This window comes from Hypomesus transpacificus, chromosome 6 (genome assembly GCF_021917145.1).
Source record: "Hypomesus transpacificus isolate Combined female chromosome 6, fHypTra1, whole genome shotgun sequence".
Lineage (NCBI taxonomy): Eukaryota > Metazoa > Chordata > Actinopteri > Osmeriformes > Osmeridae > Hypomesus > Hypomesus transpacificus.
Genome location: NC_061065.1, coordinates 8,428,643 through 8,452,460, shown reverse-complemented (window position 1 = coordinate 8,452,460; position 23,818 = coordinate 8,428,643). Strand labels below are relative to the sequence as shown.

General features: G+C 48.0%; 1 protein-coding gene across 1 annotated transcript in view; it reads left to right on the top strand.

Moving 5' to 3' along the window:
- The window catches only part of rgs6 (regulator of G protein signaling 6), a 42,854-nt gene extending 19,049 nt beyond the window's left edge, over nucleotides 1–23,805 (top strand). Inside the window, 17 exon segments of the mRNA XM_047021336.1 lie at nucleotides 10,365–10,461; nucleotides 12,329–12,379; nucleotides 12,622–12,728; nucleotides 13,935–13,986; nucleotides 14,597–14,661; nucleotides 15,081–15,157; nucleotides 15,872–15,953; nucleotides 16,095–16,169; nucleotides 16,315–16,413; nucleotides 16,517–16,543; nucleotides 16,546–16,580; nucleotides 17,642–17,752; nucleotides 19,050–19,175; nucleotides 21,065–21,251; nucleotides 21,611–21,700; nucleotides 21,909–21,962; nucleotides 22,401–23,805. Coding sequence (XP_046877292.1) covers nucleotides 10,365–10,461; nucleotides 12,329–12,379; nucleotides 12,622–12,728; nucleotides 13,935–13,986; nucleotides 14,597–14,661; nucleotides 15,081–15,157; nucleotides 15,872–15,953; nucleotides 16,095–16,169; nucleotides 16,315–16,413; nucleotides 16,517–16,543; nucleotides 16,546–16,580; nucleotides 17,642–17,752; nucleotides 19,050–19,175; nucleotides 21,065–21,251; nucleotides 21,611–21,700; nucleotides 21,909–21,962; nucleotides 22,401–22,451 — 1,386 coding nt within the window. The 3' untranslated portion in view covers nucleotides 22,452–23,805.
- The last annotated feature ends 13 nt before the right edge of the window (nucleotides 23,806–23,818 follow it).

The following is a 23,818-nucleotide window of genomic DNA, read 5'->3' as shown; positions in this document are numbered from 1 at the left end:
CTGTGTGTTCTGTAATTGGACCTCTGAGGACGAACAAACTGGCCACATGGTGGGAAGCTCAATTTCTTCTTCTCTCTCTCTACTTTCTCTTTCCCCCCCCCCCCTCTCTCTCTCTTTCTCTCTCTCTTTCTCGCCACTCTTCATCTTTCCCCTCTCTCTTTCTGCTTCTCTCTCCCTTTCTCTCTTTCGCTGTCTTTTTGTCCGTCTTTCTCTCTCTCCCTATCTCTCTCTCTCTCTCTCTCTTTCTCCTCCTTCCTATCTCTCCCCCTTTCCCCTCTCCCCCATGCTAATATTCATATTCACGAGGGAAGGCTGTCATTAAACAGAAGCCAGACACATCTTAGGGAAGGTCAGAGAGAGTATACACTGCACACTTCCTAGTAGTGACTGAATACATCAGCCCTAGGTGAGCGCAACCTGTGATACAGTGTTGAGATGCTCATGACGCTGTGGCAGAGATCGGACACCGGAGCTATCGCGTCTTTCGCATGACGCTGTCAAAGCTGTGTGGGGTATGGAGGACTAAATGTGCCTAAATTTTGGCACATTTAGTCTTCCATAGTGGGGATCCTCGGCTATACGACACTACTTCGTATTCATTTATAGTAGTGATTTTGGACATGGTTGACAGCGAACGCTTCGCACTTGGTGTGAACACAGCATAAGTCATGGATGGTCTCCATTCTGCTGAGGCTGACTACTGCCCTGCTTCGACACAAAGCCCTGGTCACCCCAGATATGGAGTGACCTCACTGGGGCGTCTTTTAATGGAGGCGGGACTTCAGGTCACCGACTGGGCTCTCTACACCTCCACACACCTCCACACACCTCCACACACCTCCACACACCTACACACCTCCACACACCTACACACACCTACACACACCTACACACCTCCACACACCTCCACACACCTCCACACACCTCCACACCTCCACACACCTACACACACCTACACACCTCCACACACCTACACACACCTACACACCTCCACACACCTACACACCTACACACACCTCCACACACCTCCACACACCTCCACACACCTCCACACACCTCCACACACCTACACACCTACACACACCTCCACACACCTCCACACACCTCCACACACCTCCACACACCTCCACACACCTACACACCTCCACACACCTCCACACACCTACACACCTCCACACACCTCCACACACCTCCACACACCTCCACACACCTACACACCTCCACACACCTCCACACACCTACACACCTCCACACACCTCCACACACCTTCACACCTCCACACACCTACACACCTCCACACACCTCCACACACCTCCCATTCCTCAGATCTCCAGTCTCTCTCCCACCTCCGAGCACAGTGGGAGATGTCTGGAGACCCACAGTGCAGAGAGAGAGAAACACTGGGTGAGCTGGATTCTTCAGGACAGCTCTCTCTCTCTCTCTTCCTTATTCTGTTGTCAGCTGACGTTTGTCTCCGTGAGTCAGTGTGGAGAGGGTGACTGGTCCCTGGTCCTGTGGTTGCGCTGCAATGCTGTTTGAACAATGTGAATGTGAAATTGCATGGTGCTTGTTTGTTTCGTTTTGAACGTCATCTATCTTCAGGGCAGATTCAGACCCCTGACAGACTTTGTGTGTGTGTGTGTGTGTGTGTGCATGCTAGAAACAGAAAGGCAGAAACAAAGTGTGTGTGGGTGGCTCCAGCAGATTGTTTGCTTGTTTCAGGGAAAACAAAAACAAAAATAAGACATAGCCTCAAACAAGCTTGAGCTATTTTACGCAATAGAAAAACGATATTTTCTTTATTTCATCAGTCCAGACTCGTCACGGGAAGGCCAATGTAGTTCTGTGACGAAGTGGGTGAGTTACAAGTTCTACAGCCCTCTTGCATCCCATCACATATCATCCTAAATAGCGTCTCATATTTAGGTTGGTTTGGGTGCGGTTCTGTGGGCGTATGTGAAGCCCTCTGCGACATTACTTGTAAAAAAGGCTGTCCAAAAAAGATTTGATCATATTATCTCCTTTCATTATCTACAACCTTTAATGACTCAGTTTTAACAGCCCACGGAATTCTCTGGACTAAGCTCAGAGTAGATTCTGCTCCCAGTGCCCACACACTTCACCCCAGGCTCCGTGCAGTAGGTGGCCAAGCATCCGGCTCTTTCACAGAGAGCTCTCGAGCCAAGTCCAGGAGAAGGCTGAGAGGGGGAGAGGTAGGAGAGAAGAATGGCATGCATGAGACCGTGATATTAACATCACAGCCACTCAACGTGGCGTGGTGTGGTGTCTGCACAGACCTTCTCACCGTTCTGATGATGGAATGATGGGATACACTCATGATCACGTATTTATCATGATGAAAGTCTTTTTATCTTTTTCTTTGAGTGGTACTGTGTAGTTCAAGGCAACGTGTCTCTACTCGGGTCTTAAAAAGGTTCCGGAAAGAAAATTCGATCTCCTTTTGTCCGTCTGCCATTGAGATTCTTCTCAGACTGCAGAGGCCATGATGACAGGAAGGTTTTAATGAGAGTCATTCAGGTTCACACACCCACATGTCTAGTCCTTTTCATCTGACAGAGAAGGGGGAAAGGCCAGCTGGAACTGCACACAGTTCTGTAACTGACTACAAATAAGCACAAATGTACCATGAAACACAACTCGAAACACAGGCAAGATGAATGCGACTGAAGAGAGGCCGCACACATCGACGACATCAGAATGTTCTTCTAATTGTGCATCTCTGTGCGCCTTGCTCTCGGTTTAACAACATTTAGCTCTCTGTCACCCTCTGGCAGGGCTTTAATTGGCATTATGGGATAACGGGATTGTGTCAGACCAGACCACTGGAACTGGGCCAAGGTTAGAAGGGGGGCTGTGCTGATGCTCTGGAGCTTATTAGGAGCAAAGGGGCGGACTGACTATCCCTCTCAGGGTTAATGGTGCGTTCCGATCTGATCTCCGGTGCCCGGGTCTCAGGGGTCAACTCTGTTTGCTGACCTCATCGCTCGAAATAAAGATTTTTCCGGATTGATCATTGTCAAGGGAGCTGCTGGCCTGTGGTCACATTCCGCCGTCTTCCTCCGAGTTCTGGATCTGCGCCAACACGGCAGGAGAAACTCTACAAACCCTGAAAACGTCCTCTTCGGCAGTCACCATGGGAACGATTCACTTGTTAAGCCAGCGCTGCCACGGTCCCTACCCCTTCATATCCTCATTCCTTCATCCCCTCCTACCCTCTCACTCAACTCTCTGGCCGGCTCATCTGGAACCTTCCTGGCCAGTCTTTCAGATGTGAGGCTGTGAGGTTTGGTGTAGAATGTGAGGCTGTGAGGTTTGGTGTAGAATGTGAGGCTGTGAGGTTTGGTGTAGAATGTGAGGCTGTGAGGTTTGGTGTAGAATGTGAGGCTGTGAGGTTTGGTGTAGAATGTGAGGCTGTGAGGCTTGGTGTAGAATGTGAGGCTGTGAGGTTTGGTGTAGAATGTGAGGCTGTGAGGCTTGGTGTAGAATGTGAGGCTGTGAGGTTTGGTGTAGAATGTGAGGCTGTGAAGTTTGGTGTAGAATGTGAGGCTGTGAGGCTTGGTGTAGAATGTGAGGCTGTGAGGTTTGGTGTAGAATGTGAGGCTGTGAGGTTTGGTGTAGAATGTGAGGCTGTGAGGTTTGGTGTAGAATGTGAGGCTGTGAGGCTTGGTGTAGAATGTGAGGCTGTGAGGTTTGGTGTAGAATGTGAGGCTGTGAGGTTTGGTGTAGAATGTGAGGCTGTGAGGTTTGGTGTAGAATGTGAGGCTGTGAGGTTTGGTGTAGAATGTGAGGCTGTGAGGTTTGGTGTAGAATGTGAGGCTGTGAGGCTTGGTGTAGAATGTGAGGCTGTGAGGTTTGGTGGAGAATGTGAGGCTGGAGCCTTCACATCTTGGCATTGCCGAGTCTGTCACAGAGAATCCTTCTGGGTGTGCTTATGTGTCCTCAGAAGCCTGGTCTCATGATCCCCTTCACCCTGGCTTCCCCAACCTCCTTCCCTCAGCCTCCCCATTCTCCACTATTCCTCCACCCTCTTCCCAGCCCACCTTTACCTCCATCCTCCTCATCAACTTCCAGCCTCCCTGAGCTTTCTCCCAGCCTGCCCCCAACCTCCCTCAGCCTCCCTCCTCCCCCTACTCTCCTGTAGCCTCCGTGATCATCCCTCCAGCCTCCTCAACCTCCACACTCCCCAGTGAGACACCCTTACCTCAGCCTCCTGGGCTCAGGTACAACAGGTGGGTCTAATCCCCTACTCCTCCTGCAAATGGAGAACAGGAAATCCCCTCCAAGATCTTCCGGCCCAATTAGACCTCACCTGAGCCTACAATTCACACCTGAACCTGAACCTACAATACACACCCTCTAACGAGAGTTCACATTTCATTTTCCCCTTCCCATCCAGATCAGCTGTCCAAACCTCAGAGTCACGTTTGGGAGTTACGTACAGCACAGATCGGACACCATATAATGTGCTTGATGCCTTTCAGGCCCAGCTTCTAACCTCCAGCATTCCCGGCCCTGCTAGGAAGGTGTGTGGGATCCTTTAGCAGGGTGTAAATGAGCACCTTGGCAGGGTGTCAGGACCCACACGGGAGCTGGGGAGGAGGGAGAGACTTGCCAGCTCGGTAATGAGTGTCTGAGCTGGTCGGGGAGTTTTCGGAGGACAGCACTGGAAGGAGACAACAAACAAACTGTTACACGAGGGCAACCTATTACACAGGGGCATTGCCTAGTCATATGCCGCTCCAAATAGGTAGGAGGTTGTGGTGGGAGAGCGGGGACAGGGGCAGATGAGTGTGTGTGTGAGTGTGTGGGGGGGGGGGGCTAGGGGTGAGGGGGCAGGGCCAGAGAGGGCAGGGGGGGGGGGGGCTGTTGGGGCAAGAGGGAGGTCTCAGGGAGAAAATGGCAAGTGGGAAGAGAGTTTCATGTTTAACTCACTCGCATGGTTACTTTGTTAAGCTGATTGTGTATGATAGCAGAGTCAACATTGTGATCAGTGAACGAAAGACACACTCCCCAGGCAAGTGTTTTCTCCCGTGCTGTGATGTTGTTCCTCCTCATGAGTCCCTCCACTTCTCAGTGAAGATGTATTCGTTAGGGGATGATGTGCACACGTGTGTATTTGTGTGCGTGGGTAGGTAGGTCTGTGTGTGTGTGTGTGTGTGTCTTGTACTTCACTTGCACTTGTACTTCCTATACTTTTATTAGATGAAATCCTGACACGGTAATGATAATTAAAAGGATGTGACCTTTGTAAGATACATTTCCACTATGAACCCCACACCATGAAGAATGATTTTTATTTTCTGAGATTGGATTTGAAAGATATTGGATTCTTGTGGAGTCCTTGTTTCTATTGTTGTTAAATGTATATGGACACAAGTCTGGCCCTACATCATGGTAATGCAGAATTTGACCATTTCTCCCTGTCAGTAATGGGTCCAAAGAAAAAAAAAATGTGACGAAGCCGTATGATTCACACAATAATAAAAGCTGCATTTGCTCTGACACACTCTCGCAGAGGTAAGATATTAAAAAGGGTACCAGTATGACCGTAGTCAATGGCAACAAACGCTCACATTTTATGAGGCAGACCACGTCTCAATTTAATTCAAGACAAATGGAAGAAAAACAGTACCTGCAACCTGGTAGACATGAGACATTAGTGAGGCCAATTTTTTCAATCTTCTCTTCTTGCGTTATTAAGAATCTCACAGACAGGTCCATGTTTGGGTGCTAACTAGATAGGATCAAAACTGAAGTTCTACCGCACTTCTCTGTGTGTCTGTGTTGCCGGCAGGTTTATGAAAGCATTTATCAGAGGTTGGACTGGAGAGGTCAATGATTAGATTGTAAAGATTTGTACTGTGTGGATTGTTATTGCAGGTACATCCAGTCAAATGAGTCAACGAACATGTGGATTGAGGATTATTTTTAATCTCATTGAGACAGTTTGCTTGTTTCATATTCATTTCCTGGTGTGTTTCAAAACTGGCATAGACTTTAGATAAATATTGTGTGTGCTCACTTGATTATTTAAGCTCCAAATTTACAGTATGTCTTTTGGGGCGAACATCGAAAAGGAAAATGTGATAATTAAATTGTGTAATTATCTCCCACCCCCGCTGAGATGCTGGAAAACAGCTTAGAAACCTCCCTGGTAGGAAAACTCATCACCAAGCCCATCTTCTTTTCCCTCTGAATATTATGGTCTGGTTTCCAGAGTCTGACTAAGCCTCGCCCTGCAGAAAAACCTGTTTTTCAAAGACGCTCCTCTGCAGCTAAAACAACACTACCAATATCAGCATGAACACATGTTATCTCACACTTACTTTGGTTTTGAGGGATTTTTTCTGCTCTAATGAATGTATCACACAGCATCATAAGTATGTGAAAAAACTAAGGGACTGGGTTAGATGGTCCTCCAGGTGACCCTCTGGAGAAGGAAGTCGTACCCCCCCCCACCCAGAGATGTGCTCTCTAGGGGGGCTGGGGACCCTCGGGGACCCTCGGTGTCAGCCAGAAGGTCACCACTTCCAGAGCAGCTGTGAGCCTGTGCTGCATTGCTGCACAGGGGAAGAAAGGTGGGCTTTGAAGAGAAAGCTGAGCTCTGAAGTCCATGAACGCTCCTCTTAGATGACAGACACATACATTAGCACTCACTCACACACACATGCAAGCCCACATACACACACACCCACGTACACAGGTACACAGACACACACATTCACACACAAACAGGCAGATGCACACACACTACCTCCCCCCAAACCCACCTCACACAAACACACATTGCCATTGTGTGCCAGATGCACAGCCCAGGTGGTCCAACACTAATGGAGAGACAGACTGCTCAGATGCAGTCTATCAAACATACAAGACGAGTCAAAACCACAGTTCAAAGTACTGTGCGCTGTTTAAACAGTAGGGATCCTAAAAGTCATTAGTGGCCTATGTTTCTGAGGGATGCCTAGGTGTTTAGCAGTTATATTACCGGCTATCACACTGCTGTTAGCAACTCATGTAGACACAGACATACAAAACTAGACATGATTCATCACATCCACTGATTGTCAACTTGTAGATGAGACCTCTAGAGTGTTACATGGCCACACTGACTTCCGGAGAGCTCTTCAACACAACCTCAGGCCTCACTTTGTTGCTTTTCTCACTTGACTTCCACACAAAAGCTCTTCTCCCACTGTATGAGTGGTGTGGGTCTGCTAGTGGGGTCCTGTAATCAGTTTGATGATCAAACACTTGATTGTGGAGGAGTTTCCATCAAAAGGCACGTCTTACTGAGGACACTGTTGTGCTCAAAATAACAGCCGGTCTTTGCGTTTCAATTCAACCAGATATACCCTTTTTATACAGATTTGCATGGATAAATAATTGAATTTCTTTGCTTGGCCATAGTCATGCATTTTTCAAGATGTGCTCACTTGCTGTGAAAGAAAATACAAATTAACTTCTCGGGTCTTTTACATGCTTTATGCATCGGTAAATGGTTAACATTTTATGGACATATTCTTTATCATTCATTGCTGTAGGCACTTTTGATGGTTCAACAGTGATCTCAAGTGAATTTAAATCAGCTTCGATGCTGGTGTGGTTGAGATATGTTAGATACCATGCATGGAAAGTTGTTCCACCAAACACATGCATTAGTAGCTTGATGGCTTATGACATGATCCAATGAATACTATGGTGATAAAGTGTGGATAGTTTGACCTTAGCATGTATCTAGCTGCTTAAACTCTGATTACTACAGCACACTAGGTACAGCATCCCACAGCATACATCGAGTTCATCATCATGCCTCTGAGTTTGAGAGGAGAATCTGTGCACCTAATCTATTATGGAGATGTTGGGTTGCTCAACGCCCAGTCTCAATCCCCTATCCTTCCTTCACCGACACATGGAGACCTGCCGTGCTGATCAGTCACCAAACACGTACTCTTCAGCTCATGTTTATCTCAATAATATGTTGTTCCTACAGCGTCAGGTCATTGTTCCAAAATGACACATAAGGCAGTGTCTAACAGGAAGTGATGTTTCAGGGGCCATCCAAATGGACAGCTGTCGTAACCTGGCTTGCTTTTAGTTGAGTTCCTGTTTCGATTAGCTGGCAGGATATGATGGAATTCCCAACATGGGATGTTATCGCCCCCTGCTCTACTTGCTATCTCCTCGCACCATCAAGGCTTGTTAGCGTTCTATCACTATTGATTGGGTTGTGTTGCCGGAGGATACCAGTGCCCTTGGCAGAAAAACAAGAATTCTCTGCATTCTCAATGAGGCAGCAGTGCTCTCTTGCAAGGGCCGTTCTATCTCAGACACCGAATTCCGAAGACCCTTTAGAACTTGCACGCTCTACACTGCAACAGTACTAATGAGTTTGCAAATGACTGTCAGGTAGTGTTGTAGCACTCGAGAACGGGATTGGTTTCGAGACCATCTTGGAATCGACCACATTTTTACTCCGTCTTGACTCGACCTCAAAGAAGATACAGGATTCAAGACGGGTAAAGACCATAACTGTGGGAGTATCCCTAAATTGTCTCTGCGTCATCTAACATGTTTGCTAACATCATTACTATGATTGGATGTAAAGCTTCACCCACTTCAAATGCAACCAATAATTTGAATGCGTCGATGAGGTGGGCTTGACTTGACGACACTGCTGAAAGGTAGTGCACTTCATACCCATGTGTTGTGATGCATTGTTGACATTTAGTCATTTAGCAGACGCTCTTATCCAGAGCGACTTACAGTAAGTACAGGGACATTCCCCCCCGATGGAAGTAGGGTGAAGTGCCTTGCCCAAGGACACAGCGTCATTTGGCACGGCGGGGAATCGATCCGGCAAACTTCTGATTACTAGCCCGACTCCCTCACCGCTCAGCCATCTGACTCCCCATGGTTGTGTTCGCTCCTTGGGAAGAGGTTACTTGTACAGTATTGTTACATGTTGATCCCTGAGGACGGCGTGTGCTCAAAGTGGAACCTGAGGAGGGCGCGTGTCAGGACGGAGTCACCACTGTTCTGTTCTCTCTTGGATGATCAAAACACGCTGGAAGCACAACCAGGGTCAAAGACTGCCTGTTCTGTGGACGTCATGGTTCATGTGCTCAAAGACTGCCTGTTCTGTGGACGTCATGGTTCATGTGCTCAGGGTCGGATGTCAGCATGAGTGGCTCTGGTGTGAAGTGTGTGTGTAAGGGTGTGTGTGTGTGTGTGTGTGTGAGGGTGGGTGTGTGTGTGTGTGTGAGGGTGGGTGTGAGGGTGGGTGTGTGTGTGTGAGGGTGGGTGGGTGTGTGTGAGGGTGTGTGAGGGTGTGAGGGTGGGTGGGTGTGTGAGGGTGGGTGTGTGTGAGGGTGGGTGGGTGTGTGAGGGTGGGTGTGTGTGAGGGTGGGTGTGTGTGAGGGTGTGTGTGTGAGGGTGTGTGTGTGAGGGTGTGTGTGTGAGGGTGGGTGTGTGTGTGAGGGTGTGTGTGTGAGGGTGGGTCTGTGAGGGTGTGTGTGTGTAAGGGTGTGAGGATGTGTGTGCAAGCGTGTGTGTGCACATCTGTATGTTGTTGTCTAGGTGAGCATGCTCTGTGTATTCTCTGGTGAAGGTGACTCCTTCAGTACTGTAAACAGAAAACACACCATGCACACATTTTCTTTTCTATCTCTCTCACCTTCTTTCGTTCTCTTTTTCTCTCTCAACCCTCTCTGTCAGCTGGCCAGAAGTTTATCAGAGATTTCATTGGTTTCCAGCTGTGAACAAACTACTGCCAAGCCACAAAGACCGGTCTTTCCACACTCCGCAGTGAGAAAAATATTAGAGACTAGCGCAGATGCCAACATGCAATCTAAATGGAACCCAACACTATCTAATATGATTACCCCACTTTAAAGTGGGCGACATGTTTCATTAGTGGCAGCAACAGTGTTAATAGACCTGAGGCGTGTCTTTGTGGTGTGATGTTGTGTGTGTGTGTTCTGCATGTGTGTGACTCACACATTATCTGTCTTACCAGAAGATAGCAGATTTTACACCACACACACACACTCACTGTCTCCAAGGGACTCCATTAACTGGTTTACTGAGGAAAACCAGGACCCTGTTTTGCATGTGAAGGCTGTGATGAGGCTGTCATACTAGGAGAATGCTAATGTCATTGCCTGCCAAGTCCAGTGTTTCTGTTGAAAATTCTCTTGGATTTTCATCAGGTCAATAGGGAAAGAGAAAAAGGGAAAATTATCGAATTGAATGGAAATTAATTTCATTAAATTGAACTGAACTGAATTGAATCAAACTGAAATGCTGTGTTTGACTCACGGCAGCCCTCTCTGTCTCCTCAGATTGAGGACATCATCACGCACATCCAGGACGAGACAGAGGGCGTCCCCATCAGAACCGTCAAGAGCTTCCTGTCCAAGATCCCCAGCGTGGTCACTGGTGAGAGGACGAGAGACACGGACAGACAGGAGGACAGACAGGAGGACAGACGGGAGGAGAGACGGGAGGAGAGACGGGAGGAGAGACAGGAGGAGAGACAGGAGGACAGACAGGAGGAGAGACAGGAGGAGAGAGAGAAGGAGAGACAGGAGGAGAGACAGGAGGAGAGACAGGACGAGTGACAGGAGGAGAGACAGGACGAGAGACAGGAGGAGAGACAGGAGGAAAGACGGGAGGACAGACGGGAGGACAGACAGGAGGACAGACAGGAGGAGAGACAGGAGGAGAGACAGGAGGAGAGACAGGAGGAGAGACAGGACGAGAGACAGGAGGAGAGACAGGAGGAGAGACAGGAGGAGAAACGGGAGGACAGACAGTCGTAGACACAGACCCTATCAAGGGCTACGAAAAGACAGACCTTGTGTGGTACAGACTGACAACTAAAACTCACTCAGATAGGGAGGCTTGAGACATTGAACGGGACAATAGAGACAAGCAGGGAGAAACAAAGAAACATGCTGATGTACCCGATCCAGCTTTCTTCCTCTGGACAAGACCAATGAGACCTTGAGAAAATGAATTGTCTCAGAATTTCCCAGCCCTTCCTGCAGCATGTGCTCAGTCTTCACATTGTTTCACTTGTTCCTCCCTGGATCAGCCTCCAGCTAAGCCTCTCTTATCAGGGAGGCTGGAGCAGAGGCCCAGACAGACTGAGACACACAGATCCAGCACAGCAGATATCCCCAGCAAGAGACCCTGGAGGGCAGGACGAGGGAGAGACAGAGATGGGGAGAGATAGACAGAGAAAGAGAGAGAGAGAGAGACAGAGAGAGAGAGAGAGAGAGAGAGAGAGAGAGAGAGAGAGAGAGAGAGAGGGAGAGAGGGAGAGAGGGAGAGAGAGACACAGAGACAGAGACAGACAGGAACAGATAGAGAGAATAAAGTAGAGGAGAGAGAGGAGAGTCGTTTACACCACTTGTACCAATGGGAACAGACAACTTAAAGGTGTAGCAGGGCGTCTGTGTGCCTGTGATGGATCTATCTCACCACGCCTGTGTGGCCCCCCCTCCAGCACCCGCCAAATCACTGCTGGGCGCTACGCAGAGCAGCCACTGAAGGCACAGCCCGCATAAATGATAAAGACGGAGGTTGTTATTATTCAGCACCCTCTGCCATCACCACCTAGAATGAATCACTGGGATATGCCATAAACAGAGCGTATCAATAAACACAATTATTACAGCTGTGGACACACACACACACACACACACTTGATCCCACACACTGTCACACACACACACACTCAGGTGCACAGAAACACACACGCTCTCACACGGGCACACCTTCTTACACAATCACACACCCACCCCCACACACACAGACACACACAGACACACACAGACACACACACAGACACACACACACACAGACACACACACAGACACAGTAGCAGCTCCGTCAGATAGGGGGCCCGGGGCCAGAGAAACTAATGAATGATTGGAAATTAAGCACCGCTACGCTTCTGTAGACACGGAGCAGGGAGGAGAGAGAGAGACCTTGTTCAGTGCTTCTCTCGTCTTTTCTCTCCCTCTCTCTTTCCCTTTCCATCTTCCTCACTCCCCCCCCCTCTCTCTCTGCACCTCTCTCTATGTCTGTTAATGTCTCTCTCCTCCTGCCTCTCTCGCTGTGTGTTCTCTCTTCGTGTAATAAAGGCGTCACTATTTGTGTAGACTGTGGGGGAGAGGAAAGGCTCATGTGGAGTAAACAATAACACGATGTGTATCTTCTCTGCGGTCTAACAACTCTCCTGAGACAAACGCAGCCTCAGTGGCCAGTGTGATGATCACACCTCCTGTCTGCTTCTCAGGGACTGATATTGTGCAGTGGCTGATGAAGAACCTGGCCATTGAGGATCCAGGTGGGTGATGATAGATGGTAGATTGCATCTGTGTGTCTTTACAACTGATTTATTTGTAGAAAAACAATAAAAAATTATCTTAAAATGTATCCGTATTGATCTGGCTGTCCCCCTATTTTCTCTTTATTTATTGACCCTTTGTGTCTTCCAAAGCTATAGGTATATAGGGTTAGGGTTATATATAACATATATATATATAATTTTTTAAATGGTAAGTGGGTGTATCTTTCTGTTTCCGATAGTGGAGGCCATCCACATTGGCAGCCTCATCGCTGCCCAGGGATACTTCTTCCCCATCTCAGACCATGTCCTGGCACTCAAGGATGACGGCACCTTCTTCCGCTTCCAGGTGAGCGTAAAGAAAACGCCGGAATCATCGGGGAAGACACAAAATGGAGGACAGCAGGTCTAGCTGACCTCCGGCTCAACCAGGAAGTAGACGCGTATACAAAGAGACAGAGGTTTTTGGGGGGATTGGGATGGATCAAAATAAATGGATTAGGGAATAGTTGTACTCCCACACGTACTTCCTGCTGGTTTGTGCTGTACTGTATGACTTAATCCCTGACTAATCCTGCTTAATCTGATTCCAATGCGCCAGCCAAGGCCCCACACATGATATAAATGCTAATCTGACTGATTGAAGGGAACAAACATTCTACAGTGGCCAGAAAATGAATCCGGATCCTTTTAAGTAATTCATGAAACCATGTCAGGAAGACTGCAACCTTAATGACATGAACCCATGTCCATTAGAGTCTCTCCTCTGGTTTTCACGTGGGGGGTCTATGACCCCATTAAACATGGATGCCGTTCCTGTGAAATATTGATCAGGAGTAAGGCCAGGAGAACGCCTCGGTCTGGAAGCCAGGAACACTCAGGGAGACCTTCACAACCTCAAACAAAACTCACTGACATTCACCTGCCGCTCTAACCCCCCCCCGTCCCCCACCACCACTACCACCACCTCTGAGGAGATTACAGGATCGCAATGAAGTCATAAACCAATTCATTATAGCCATCTTTTATCCCTTATTTGTTAATTAAAAAGTGGAAATGCAGCTTTCCCTGCCTCTCGCGGGTGCAGCGCCACGCTGCGTGATTAGAATGATCTTTTGTAAAAGGCGTCTCCTGCTCGCAGCCGCGTCCCTGCGAAGCTCTGCTGAAGCTGGAAGAGCAATTTAATTAAGCGAGACAACAGTGGAAACACGTGGCACAAGCTGACCTTGATTTTCTCTTCTTCAAAGTGAAGGAATATAGGAATGAGAAGAGGGGAGGGGGTGTGTGTGTGTGTTTGGAATCACAGTTAAGCTTCATTATGACAATCTACATTCATTTGCATTTCATTTTTGTCAATAAACCACTTTGGCGGGAAACAAAGAGAAACACAGCTGGCGGAAACATGTCTCGCCCCCTCGAAAGCCTCTGATTTACAGAATGACTCCTGGAAAGAGGCTTGAACCTTAAAAATCCTAATTCAACATTAAGGATGTTCAAGGAGGTTCTGTCCATTCCTCCATCCTTCAACACTTTCTCAGTCTCCTCTATTTTTCAGGCTCCATATTTCTGGCCGTCTAATTGCTGGGAACCTGAGAACACAGACTATGGTAAGACCAGGTGTATGAAGCAGCATTGAGGTCTGTTGTTCCCCCTCGTCCTCGCCTCTGGAATAGGAAATGGCTTTGAGCCCAACCATCTTAGGTGACTCACCGCCACACCAGCTCCTCACCCTCCTCTCCTAATCCTCCTCTCCTGATCTCCCTCTCCTCATTCCCCTCTCCTCATCCGCCTCTTCTTAGTCTCCCCCTCTCCTCGTCCCCCTCTCCTCCCCCCTCTCCTCGTCCCCCTCTCCTCCCCCCTCTCCTCATCCGCCTCTTCTTAGTCTCCCCCTCTCCTCGTCCCCCTCTCCTCCCCCCTCTCCTCATCCGCCTTTTCTTAGTCTCCCCCTCTCCTCCCCCCTCTCCTCGTCCCCCTCTCCTCCCCCCTCTCCTAATCCTGCTCTCCAGATGGATGGACAGGCAGCCTCCAAATCTGGGGTGAGGCCTTGAGGCGAGGGAAAGACAGAGAAAACAGGATGAGAGGAGAGGAAGGGTTGGGGGAAGAGAAAGCCTTTCACAGGGACCTGTTGATATTGTAACTACTATTTCTCTTTCTCTCTCCTCTCTGTTTCACTCACTTTCTTTCTTTCTCTCCCACCCTCCCCTCTCTCATTTTCAGCGATCTATCTGTGCAAGCGGACCATGCAGAACAAGACCAGGCTGGAGCTGGCTGACTATGAGGCGGTGGGTACAGGAGAGGTCTTCTCACCTGTGGAGAACCATGAGACAGATCAACAGATTGACCCACATTGGCCATTTTTATCAATACAAGAGAAGCAGCGAGGAAAACAAATCAATAAGTGCAGGTCTCAAACTGTACTGCAGGCTTCTAAGACTGAGGAAGGAAAGGGGGTTGTGCTTGTGCTTATTGCTTGCTTATCCTCCCACCGCCACCTCCTCTCTTCTTCCCCCCACTCTGCCCCTTTCTGCCCCTTTCTCCCTCCCTCTACCTTTCTGTCCCCCTCTCTCTCTCTCCCTCTCTCTCCCTACCTCATTTCCCCACTCTCCCTCTGCCTCTCTCTCTCCCCCATCCTCTTCTCCACCTCTTCCTCTGTCCACCACCTCTGTCTCCCTCCCTCCCTGCTTCCTGCTCTTTCCTACAGGAGAACCTCGCTAGACTCCAGAGAGCCTTCGCCAGAAAGTGGGAGTTCATCTTCATGCAAGCGGAGGCTCAGGTTAAGTAAGTACCATCACCGGTCACCATAGCAATGTCAGACGGTAAACACGGACGCCATTCACGCCTGACAACCAGCGACCAGTACAGACAACCAGGAGCATTTGGACGCCACCTGACCCACAAATCCCTGGGTTTGTTATTGGCTGGCTTCCTGGCTTCCTCCGTTGATCCTGTGGGAAGGTTGTTTTGTCTGAAACTCCTGTTCATCCTGAGGGGAGTTGGGAATGAGGCCAGTACTAATAACACAGGAGCTAGATGTCTTTTTTTATTGCACCTTGATTAAACAGCTCATCAGAAACCAACCAGGTGTGATTACAACAGAAGCCTTCTTAATTTGATTGGGCATAGACATCTGCAAAGACAATCACACAATCTATGTTTAGTTGTGCAGCGTCTGTTCTGAGATCAAACAGAAACCAGCAACAGAGCTGTCGACATTGCATTTGCACGGTGTGGAACGGCGAGCTCTGGTAAATGTCAGTTATGTAAGAGCAAAGTGGCACCGAGAGAAATGAATTTGCTGTGCTCTGAAGCAGGTGGAAACTTAGTCACTTCTCACAGTGTGTGTGTGTGCATTTGTGTGTGCCTGGAAGTATGCATGAGTGTCTGTGTGTTCTTCATTGTGTTTTATTGCGTCTCATTGCAATATGTTTCCTGACTGTGTGACTGTCATCATGAACGCCCTGTCTACCACTTGTTCTGTTTGTCTCTCATCAGGATAGACAGGAAAAAAGACAAGACCGAGAGGAAGATCCTGGACAGTCAGGAACGAGCTTTCTGGGACGTCCACAGACCTGTGGTACGTGTGTGTGTGTGTGTGCATATGTATGTGTGTGTATGTATGTAAGTACGTGTGTGTGTCTATATGTGCAGTATGTATGAATGCATACATGTGTGTGTGTGTCTACTCTATGACGCTGTCCGTACCCCTGTCTTCCAGCCGGGCTGTGTAAATACCACAGACATGGATATCAGGAAGTGCAGACGCATGAAGAACCCTCAGAGAGTGAAGAAGGTGAGATGTTTCTCTTGCAACAGTGGCTGTGTTTCATCAGTTGTTCTCCTGCCCTGCACCTGAACAAAACCCTTGATTGCCTTCCCTTTGCTTGTCTCTTTTTCTCTTTCTGTATCTCTCTCATTACCTCTCGATGTTTTTGTAGTCGGTGTATGGGCAGTCGGAGGAAGCACTTTCTCACAGCCCTGCACACACGCCTTCACAACACCCCCGGAAAGGCACCAAAGATGACGTGGAGAAAGAGGTATCGGCATCTGCCTGCCTTGACTGAAGTCCACGTATTGTGTCATGCTGTGATTTTCAATGAAAGACGTAATGAATGATAGACACTTGTTCTGCCTTTACAGATTCTGTTTCTAAACACCCCAGCTGGATAGACCACCGTATGAAAATGTCCAAAGTTGCTGAAAGGTAGGCGTAAAACCTTGCTCTATATGTATATCACCAGCGTACAGACATCCTTTCACTCTCTCTTTCTCTTCTCTTTATCTGTGTCTCTTCCTGCCACATCCCTCCCTCTCCTCTCTCTCTCTCTCTCTCTCTCTCTCTCTCTCTCTCTCTCTCTCTCTCTTCTCTCTCTCTCTCTCTCTCTCTCTCTCTCTCTCTCTCTCTTCTCTTTCTCTTCTCTTTCTCTTCTCTTTCTCTTTCTCTTTCTCTTTCTCTTTCTCCTTTCTCTTTCTCTTTCTCTTCTCTTTCTTTCTCTCTCTCTCTCTCTCTCTCTCTCTCTCTCTCTCTCTCTCTCTCTCTCTCTCTCTCTCTCTCTCTCTCTCTCTCTCTCTTTCTGTGTCTCCCTTTCCACCTCACCCACACGCTCACGCAAAATAGTGTATCCTTGACTTCCTCCCACATCCCTCTCTCTCCTGTCTGTCTTTCTCTCTCCCTCTATGTCTCTCTCTCTGTCTAACACACAGAAAAACACCCCTTCCCTCCTCGTCCACACGCTCAAGCAAAATAGTGTATCCTTGACTGCCGGACCTATGATCATCTTTTCTGCCATAGCGTCTATGTCTGAAGCGAGGCCACTGCCCCTCTGCCTCCCCTGAGCCTTGACGCATGACCCTGTGACTCGCTGTCAGAGCATCTTTTTAGTCACCCACCCTGACCCATGATATGCTCCGAAGCAGAGGAGGAGGGCATGAGGTGGAAGTGACTTTGTTACTCCACTGCAGGGAGGCAGTAATTAGGGCTGGGGTCAGGGCTGAGGTCAGAGCTGGGAGGCTGGCTGGGGACGTTGGGGGCAGGGCTGGGGGCAGGGCTGGGGGCAGGGCTGGGGGCAGGGCTGGAGGCAGGGCTGGAGGCAGGGCAGTGGTCCTAGTTCTCAGCTCATGGCTGAAGTCTGAATTCTGAGGGTCAGCTGCAGTAACAATACTACTCTCTCCTCTGTCTGTCTGTCTGTCTGTCTGTCTGTCTGTCTGTCTGTCTGTCTGTCTGTCTGTTGTCTGTCTATGTGTTTGTCTATTTGTGTGTGTCAGTCTGATGACCTACACAGAGCAGTACCTGGAGTATGACCCGTTTGTGACGGCCCCAGAGCCCTCTAACCCCTGGGTCAGCGACGACTGCTCCTCCTGGGACCAGGAGGCCAGGTAGGCTCTGCACAACCTCTCTCTGTCTCTGTCTCTCTCTGTCTCTCTCTGTCTCTGTCTCTCTCTCTCTCTGTCTCTCTCTGTCTCTGTCTCTCTCTGTCTCTCTCTGTCTCTGTCTCTCTCTCTCTCTGTCTCTCTCTGTCTCTGTCTCTCTCTGTCTCTCTCTGTCTCTCTCTGTCTCTGTCTCTCTCTGTCTCTGTCTCTCTCTGTCTCTCTCTGTCTCTCTCTGTCTCTGTCTCTCTCTGTCTCTGTCTCTCTCTCTCTCTGTCTCTCTCTGTCTCTCTCTGTCTCTCTCTGTCTCTGTCTCTCTCTGTCTCTGTCTCTCTCTCTCTCTGTCTCTCTCTGTCTCTGTCTCTCTCTGTCTCTCTCTGTCTCTCTCTGTCTCTGTCTCTCTCTGTCTCTCTCTGTCTCTGTCTCTCTCTGTCTCTGTCTCTCTCTGTCTCTGTCTCTCTCTCTCTCTGTCTCTCTCTCTGTCTCTCTCTGTCTCTCTCTGTCTCTCTCTGTCTCTGTCTCTCTCTGTCTCTGTCTCTCTCTGTATTTATGTATCAACCTCTCTCTGTCTCTCTCTGTGTCTGTTTCTCTCTGTATTTATGTATCAACCTCTCTCTGTCTCTGTCTCTCTCTGTCTCTCTCTGTATTTATGTATCAACCTCTCTCTGTCTCTCTCTGTCTGTCTCTCTCTGTATTTATGTATCAACCTCTCTCTGTCTCTGTCTCTCTCTGTCTCTCTCTGTCTCTCTCTGTCTCTGTCTCTCTCTGTCTCTCTCTGTCTCTGTCTCTCTCTGTGTCTGTCTCTCTCTGTCTCTGTCTCTCTCTGTGTCTGTCTCTCTCTGTGTCTGTCTCTTTCTGTATTTATGTATCAACCTCTCTCTGTCTGTCTCTGTCTCTCTCTGTATTTATGTATCAACCTCTCTCTGTCTCTCTCTGTCTCTGTCTCTCTCTGTATTTATGTATCAACCTCTCTCTGTCTCTCTCTGTCTCTGTCTCTCTCTGTATTTATGTATCAACCTCTCTCTGTCTCTCTCTGTGTCTGTTTCTCTCTGTATTTATGTATCAACCTCTCTCTGTCTCTCTCTGTATTTATGTCTCAATCTCTCTCTCATTGTCTCTCATTCTCTCTCAATTCAATAAGGCTTTATTGGCATGAATGAGTGAGCATTGTTGCCAAAGCCATATAAGGTTGAACATATATAAATTGTGATAAATTTACTCTCTGTCTCTCTCTCTCTCTGTCTCTCTCTCTTTCTCTCTCCTCTTCTCTCTCTCTGTCTCGGTCTCTCTCTCTCTCTCTTTCCAGTAAGGACCCCAGTCAGCAGCGTGTCAGGAAGTGGGGCTTCTCTCTGGACGAGGCTCTGAAGGACCCTGCAGGCCGAGACCAGTTCCTCAAGTTCCTCGAGTCTGAGTTCAGCTCCGAGAACCTGAGGTGAAACCCTGCAGTGCACCTGCTGCACCCGTTCCTGACGGCCATCTACCTGTCCTTTCCTTCCACCCTGTTCCCCACTACCTTCCTCCTATCTCCTCTCTTCAGCTGTGCTGAGAAGTCGAGCCACACTGTCCTCCAATGTCTGCACTCTGTCTCCGTTCTGTCGATTCCTCCAGGCATTCCTCCTCCACTCCTCCCTCCCTCCCTTTCATCTCCTCTTTCTCCCTCGGCCAATTCATTAGTCAATACGTCCATCCGTCCGTCAATCCCATCCCTCCCTCAGTCTCTCCCAGTCCCTTGGTTGGAGGTTGATCCATGTCTAACTGAATAACACCAGACCTCATGCAAAGCCTGCCTCACACAAACCGCCAGTGTGTCTTGTCTTATCAGCCAGGCCCTTCTGGCCTCCCTGAGGGCTCTGCTGCTCCCTGGCGTCCTGTCCACGCTCGATGGCTCAGCCAGACTCAGCCAGACTCAGATAAGACCACACAGACAGACTAATGACAACGCACCCTGACTGAACTGTACAGGGACTGCTACCAGGCGTGAAAAAGAGTTTGGCGTGTGTGCGTTTTTGTGTGAGGTTGCATGTGTGAGTGTATGAGGGTGTGTGTATTAGTGTGTGCCTCTCTGTCCCAAGCCCAGTTGGATAATTGGGCTTGGGACAGGTGAGATAGCACAGAGGTCACTGAAGCCTTTAGAGGGAGGCAACACACACACAAGCACACACACACGCATGTAAACACAAAGATATACGCACACATTCACACACATGGAGTCATCCACCCACCCACACACACACACACGCACACAGTCACACAGTCACCCTCTTATCTTTCTAGCTCTAAGCGATCACTTTCTCTCACCACCATCTCTCTCAATCCAACACTTTAATTGTTTTGCTTTTACGGTGCCACTTTTGAAAAAGCACTTTTCTGAAAGTGCTTTTTGAAGAAAGAGAAACAGAGAGAGCAAGAGCGAGTGCGAGTGCGAGAGCGAGAGATGGAGAGAGAGAGACATTTAAATAGTAAAGACATATAGAATAGAGAGAGAGAGAGAAAGAGAGAGGGACTGGGAAAGGGAAGGTCTGTCTGACAGGGCTCGTCTGTCCCTGGGCTCTCTCTCTTTATTGCAAGGCCTGCCCAGAGATCAATATAGAAACGTAGAATGTAATAGGCATAAAGTCTGAGCCATGTTGGAGTCTTGTTATTCTCCAGGATTGATTACCTCAGTGTTAGGGTTACACAATGTCTGCCAGCCTGTTTAGTGTCACACGGCACTTTGAAGGTGTTGTACGCAGCCTGTTCCCTCTAATGTAACATGCCATTTAAGGTTTTTACTTAATTTCTGCCTGTACAACTGGATGGAACAATAAACAACCGATTGCAATGTATTCACTTAGCAAACACTTTTATCCAAAGCGACGTTTCAAGTCAATTTCAAGTCTTTTATTTGTCAGGTCCACAGAACAACACAAGGTCAGACTGGGCACTGACATTCTTAAGACAAGACAACGCAAGCACCTGGCATAACATAACATAAAAGTACACAGAACATAATTTACATCTATGCTGAGCTTAAATAAATGAAACTTCCTAAATATACAGATAGCAATAAATAATCGACTATACTGACCCTAATAATAAAACTTCCTAAATATACAGACAACAATAAATAATCGACTATGCTAACCCTAAATTTACATAATACCTATTACAACCCTGTAACCTATTACAACCCTTGGGGAATTTGAACCTGCAATCTGTTGATCGGCAGTCGAATACTCTAACTCCTGAGCTACTGTTCATCCGCCCACACAGTGAATGTGCTGTGCTTCACACCCAACTCACGAGTAAGGAGGCTTACCTCTCCTCCTCTTCCTGCCTCAGGTTCTGGATGGCAGTGCAGGATCTGAAACGTCGCCCCCTGCAGGACGTATCTGAGCGAGCGCAGGAGATCTGGGTGGAGTTCCTGGCAGAGGGAGCGCCCAGTTCCATCAACCTGGACTCCCACAGCTACGAACGCACCAGCCAGAACCTGAGAGAGCCAGGCCGCTACAGCTACGAGGACGCCCAGGTACGGAGGGAGGGAGGGAGGGAGGGAGGGAGGGAGGGAGGGAGGGAGGGAGGGAGGGAGGGAGGGAGGGAGGGAGGGAGGGAGGGAGGGAGGGAGGGAGGGAGGGAGGGTGGGAGGGAGGGAGGGAGGGAGGTTTTACGGACCAAGGGTAACTACTGTTCTGTAGTGCTAGCTTGCTTCACAGTCCATTAGTGCAACTGATGTACTGTTGCTAAGCACAGCTGAGCTCCTTATCTTAGCATCTAGGGAAAAAACATTTTTGTCTGTGTCGTTGTTGTACATTGTCCCACTCACACACACACACACACACATACACACACACACACACATTCACACACACACTGTCTCTTCTCTTGCAGGCCCACATCTATAAGCTGATGAAAAGTGACAGCTACACGCGGTTCTTGCGCTCCAATGCCTACCAGGACCTCTTGCTCGCTAGAAAGAAGGTGTGTGTGGGGCACGTGTTTGTGTGTGAGTGCTTGCATGTGTATGTGTGTGTTTACACGTGTGTGTGTGTGTGTGTGTGTCTGTGCATGTGTGTATACATAACTTTGAGTGAAGACCATCTTTTCCTAATGTTTTTCTTCTGAAATGTCCTGACTTCCCTCGCCTATCTTCCCCTCAACTCCCATCCCATGATGCTTTGCTCTCCAGCCTGAGACTGAACAGGGCCGACGTACGTCCTTGGAGAAGTTCACACGCTCAGTGGTCTGTAGATGACTTCTACCTTCTCATGTTGTCTGTGAGAGTCTAATGACCTGGTGCTGCCTTCCATGGCAAGGACAAATATATTTCAAAATCTCACTGAGCCTTTCCTGGTTAAATAAAGGTTGAATTGAAATGAAATAAATCATCCCTCTCCCTTTAATAGTTACATTTTTCCTGATATTCGGGTTACTGAGCTGAGGGTGTAGAATTCCAATTTGTAAAAAATAAAAAAAATAAAAAGATCTAATGATTTCTATGAAGAGGTAATCCTTGTAATTTGATAGTAGCAAAATGTAACTGATTTAATTGTATCTTTGAAGTATTTTTTTCCCTTAGTTTTTGTCTCACGTCAATGTCGTGTTGTTACCTGTCTTAATCTGTGTTCAAAACCCAATTTGGCCTGTTGACGATCATCTCTTTCCAACTGTCACTCTCCAGGGTAAGTCCCTGACGGGGAAGCGTCTGACAGGCCTCATGCAGTCCTCCTGACAAGGCCTGGGCCTTGAGTAGGGCAACCGTGCCCAGTGGAGCTGCTTCCCAGTGGGGAGAGGGACCCAGAGATGCTGGGTGTGAAGGGTGAGGGCCAGGAGGCCTGGAGGACGGGCCCAGCACCCCCCACATGACTTGGGTCCAGACGCGGAGCATCAGCATGCTAAACGTCACTCGGACCTGGCACACGGACTGTGCCGTCTCCATGTAGAATAATATCCTTGTGTAAACACTGCTTCTATTAGGTTCTATTCAATGATATAACCAAATTGAAATGTCCGGCTTCTTCTCGTCTCCATGTATGTTAGTGTGACTAAGGTTAGAAATGAGTGGATGTAAAAAAAAAATGAAATGAAAAGAAAAAATGCATTTAAATCTTTAAAGTGTAATTGATTTATTGTTAGGAATGATTTTTGTTCACGAGAAATGGGATGGGAAACAGAAAGATGAAAAACATAGAGTATACACTTAAGATGTGAATTCTTTTTTCTCTTTCTTTTTAAGAATTTTCCCCCTCTGCCCTCTGATTTGATATGCTAGGCACTTTTTCTATCGAGGTGGAGCAGGGGTATGTAACTGTACCGTTAGCGGAACATCATCTTCAGAACATTCCAACCTAGACTCACACTTGGGCCTCATGTGCCCTAAATCACAACTTCTGTCCTCATAGAATGTAGTCAGTGATTACAGCATTCCACGTCGCCATTAACCCACATCATTAGAACCTTCTGGATGGACACGGCGAGTGGTCTGGAACACATTACAGGCACACGGAGGAGGAAGTCCATGCAGGAGTTCTTATATGAACATATGAACATACATAGAGAACCTGGGAGAATTTTTTTTTTTTTTTTTTTTACAGTGATTGTCTTTAAAGGATGACAAGGGAGGAATAAAAGGAATGCACCATGACTGCAGTCTCGAGTCGTTCTTTGTCCCTCCATCACCAGTTATTTAAGAATGTTGATGTCTTTGTTGTTATTATACGATGTAGAAAAACGTACAATAGTGTCCAAATCTTGGATTACGTATGAAGCAGCGGGCCATGGTCAATTCTAAAATAACCCTTCACTCGTACAAACGTATTGTAACTACAACATATTGTACATACTGTGATGTCTACGGAACAGCACATGGCTTTCCCTGTGCTCTACTGACCCCCTGAGGACAATTTATGGAACTCGTATCCCTTCAGGTCAAATTTCTGTAAAAGTGCTGACATCTAGTGTCTGTGATAAAACAGTGCATGGTCGACACCCAACAGTCCTTATATTCAGGTAGGCTATTTATACATCAAGATGAACATCTCCAGCCATACGTGAACATACAGACTAACCATTACTGAATGAGCAGATGTTCACTGAAAA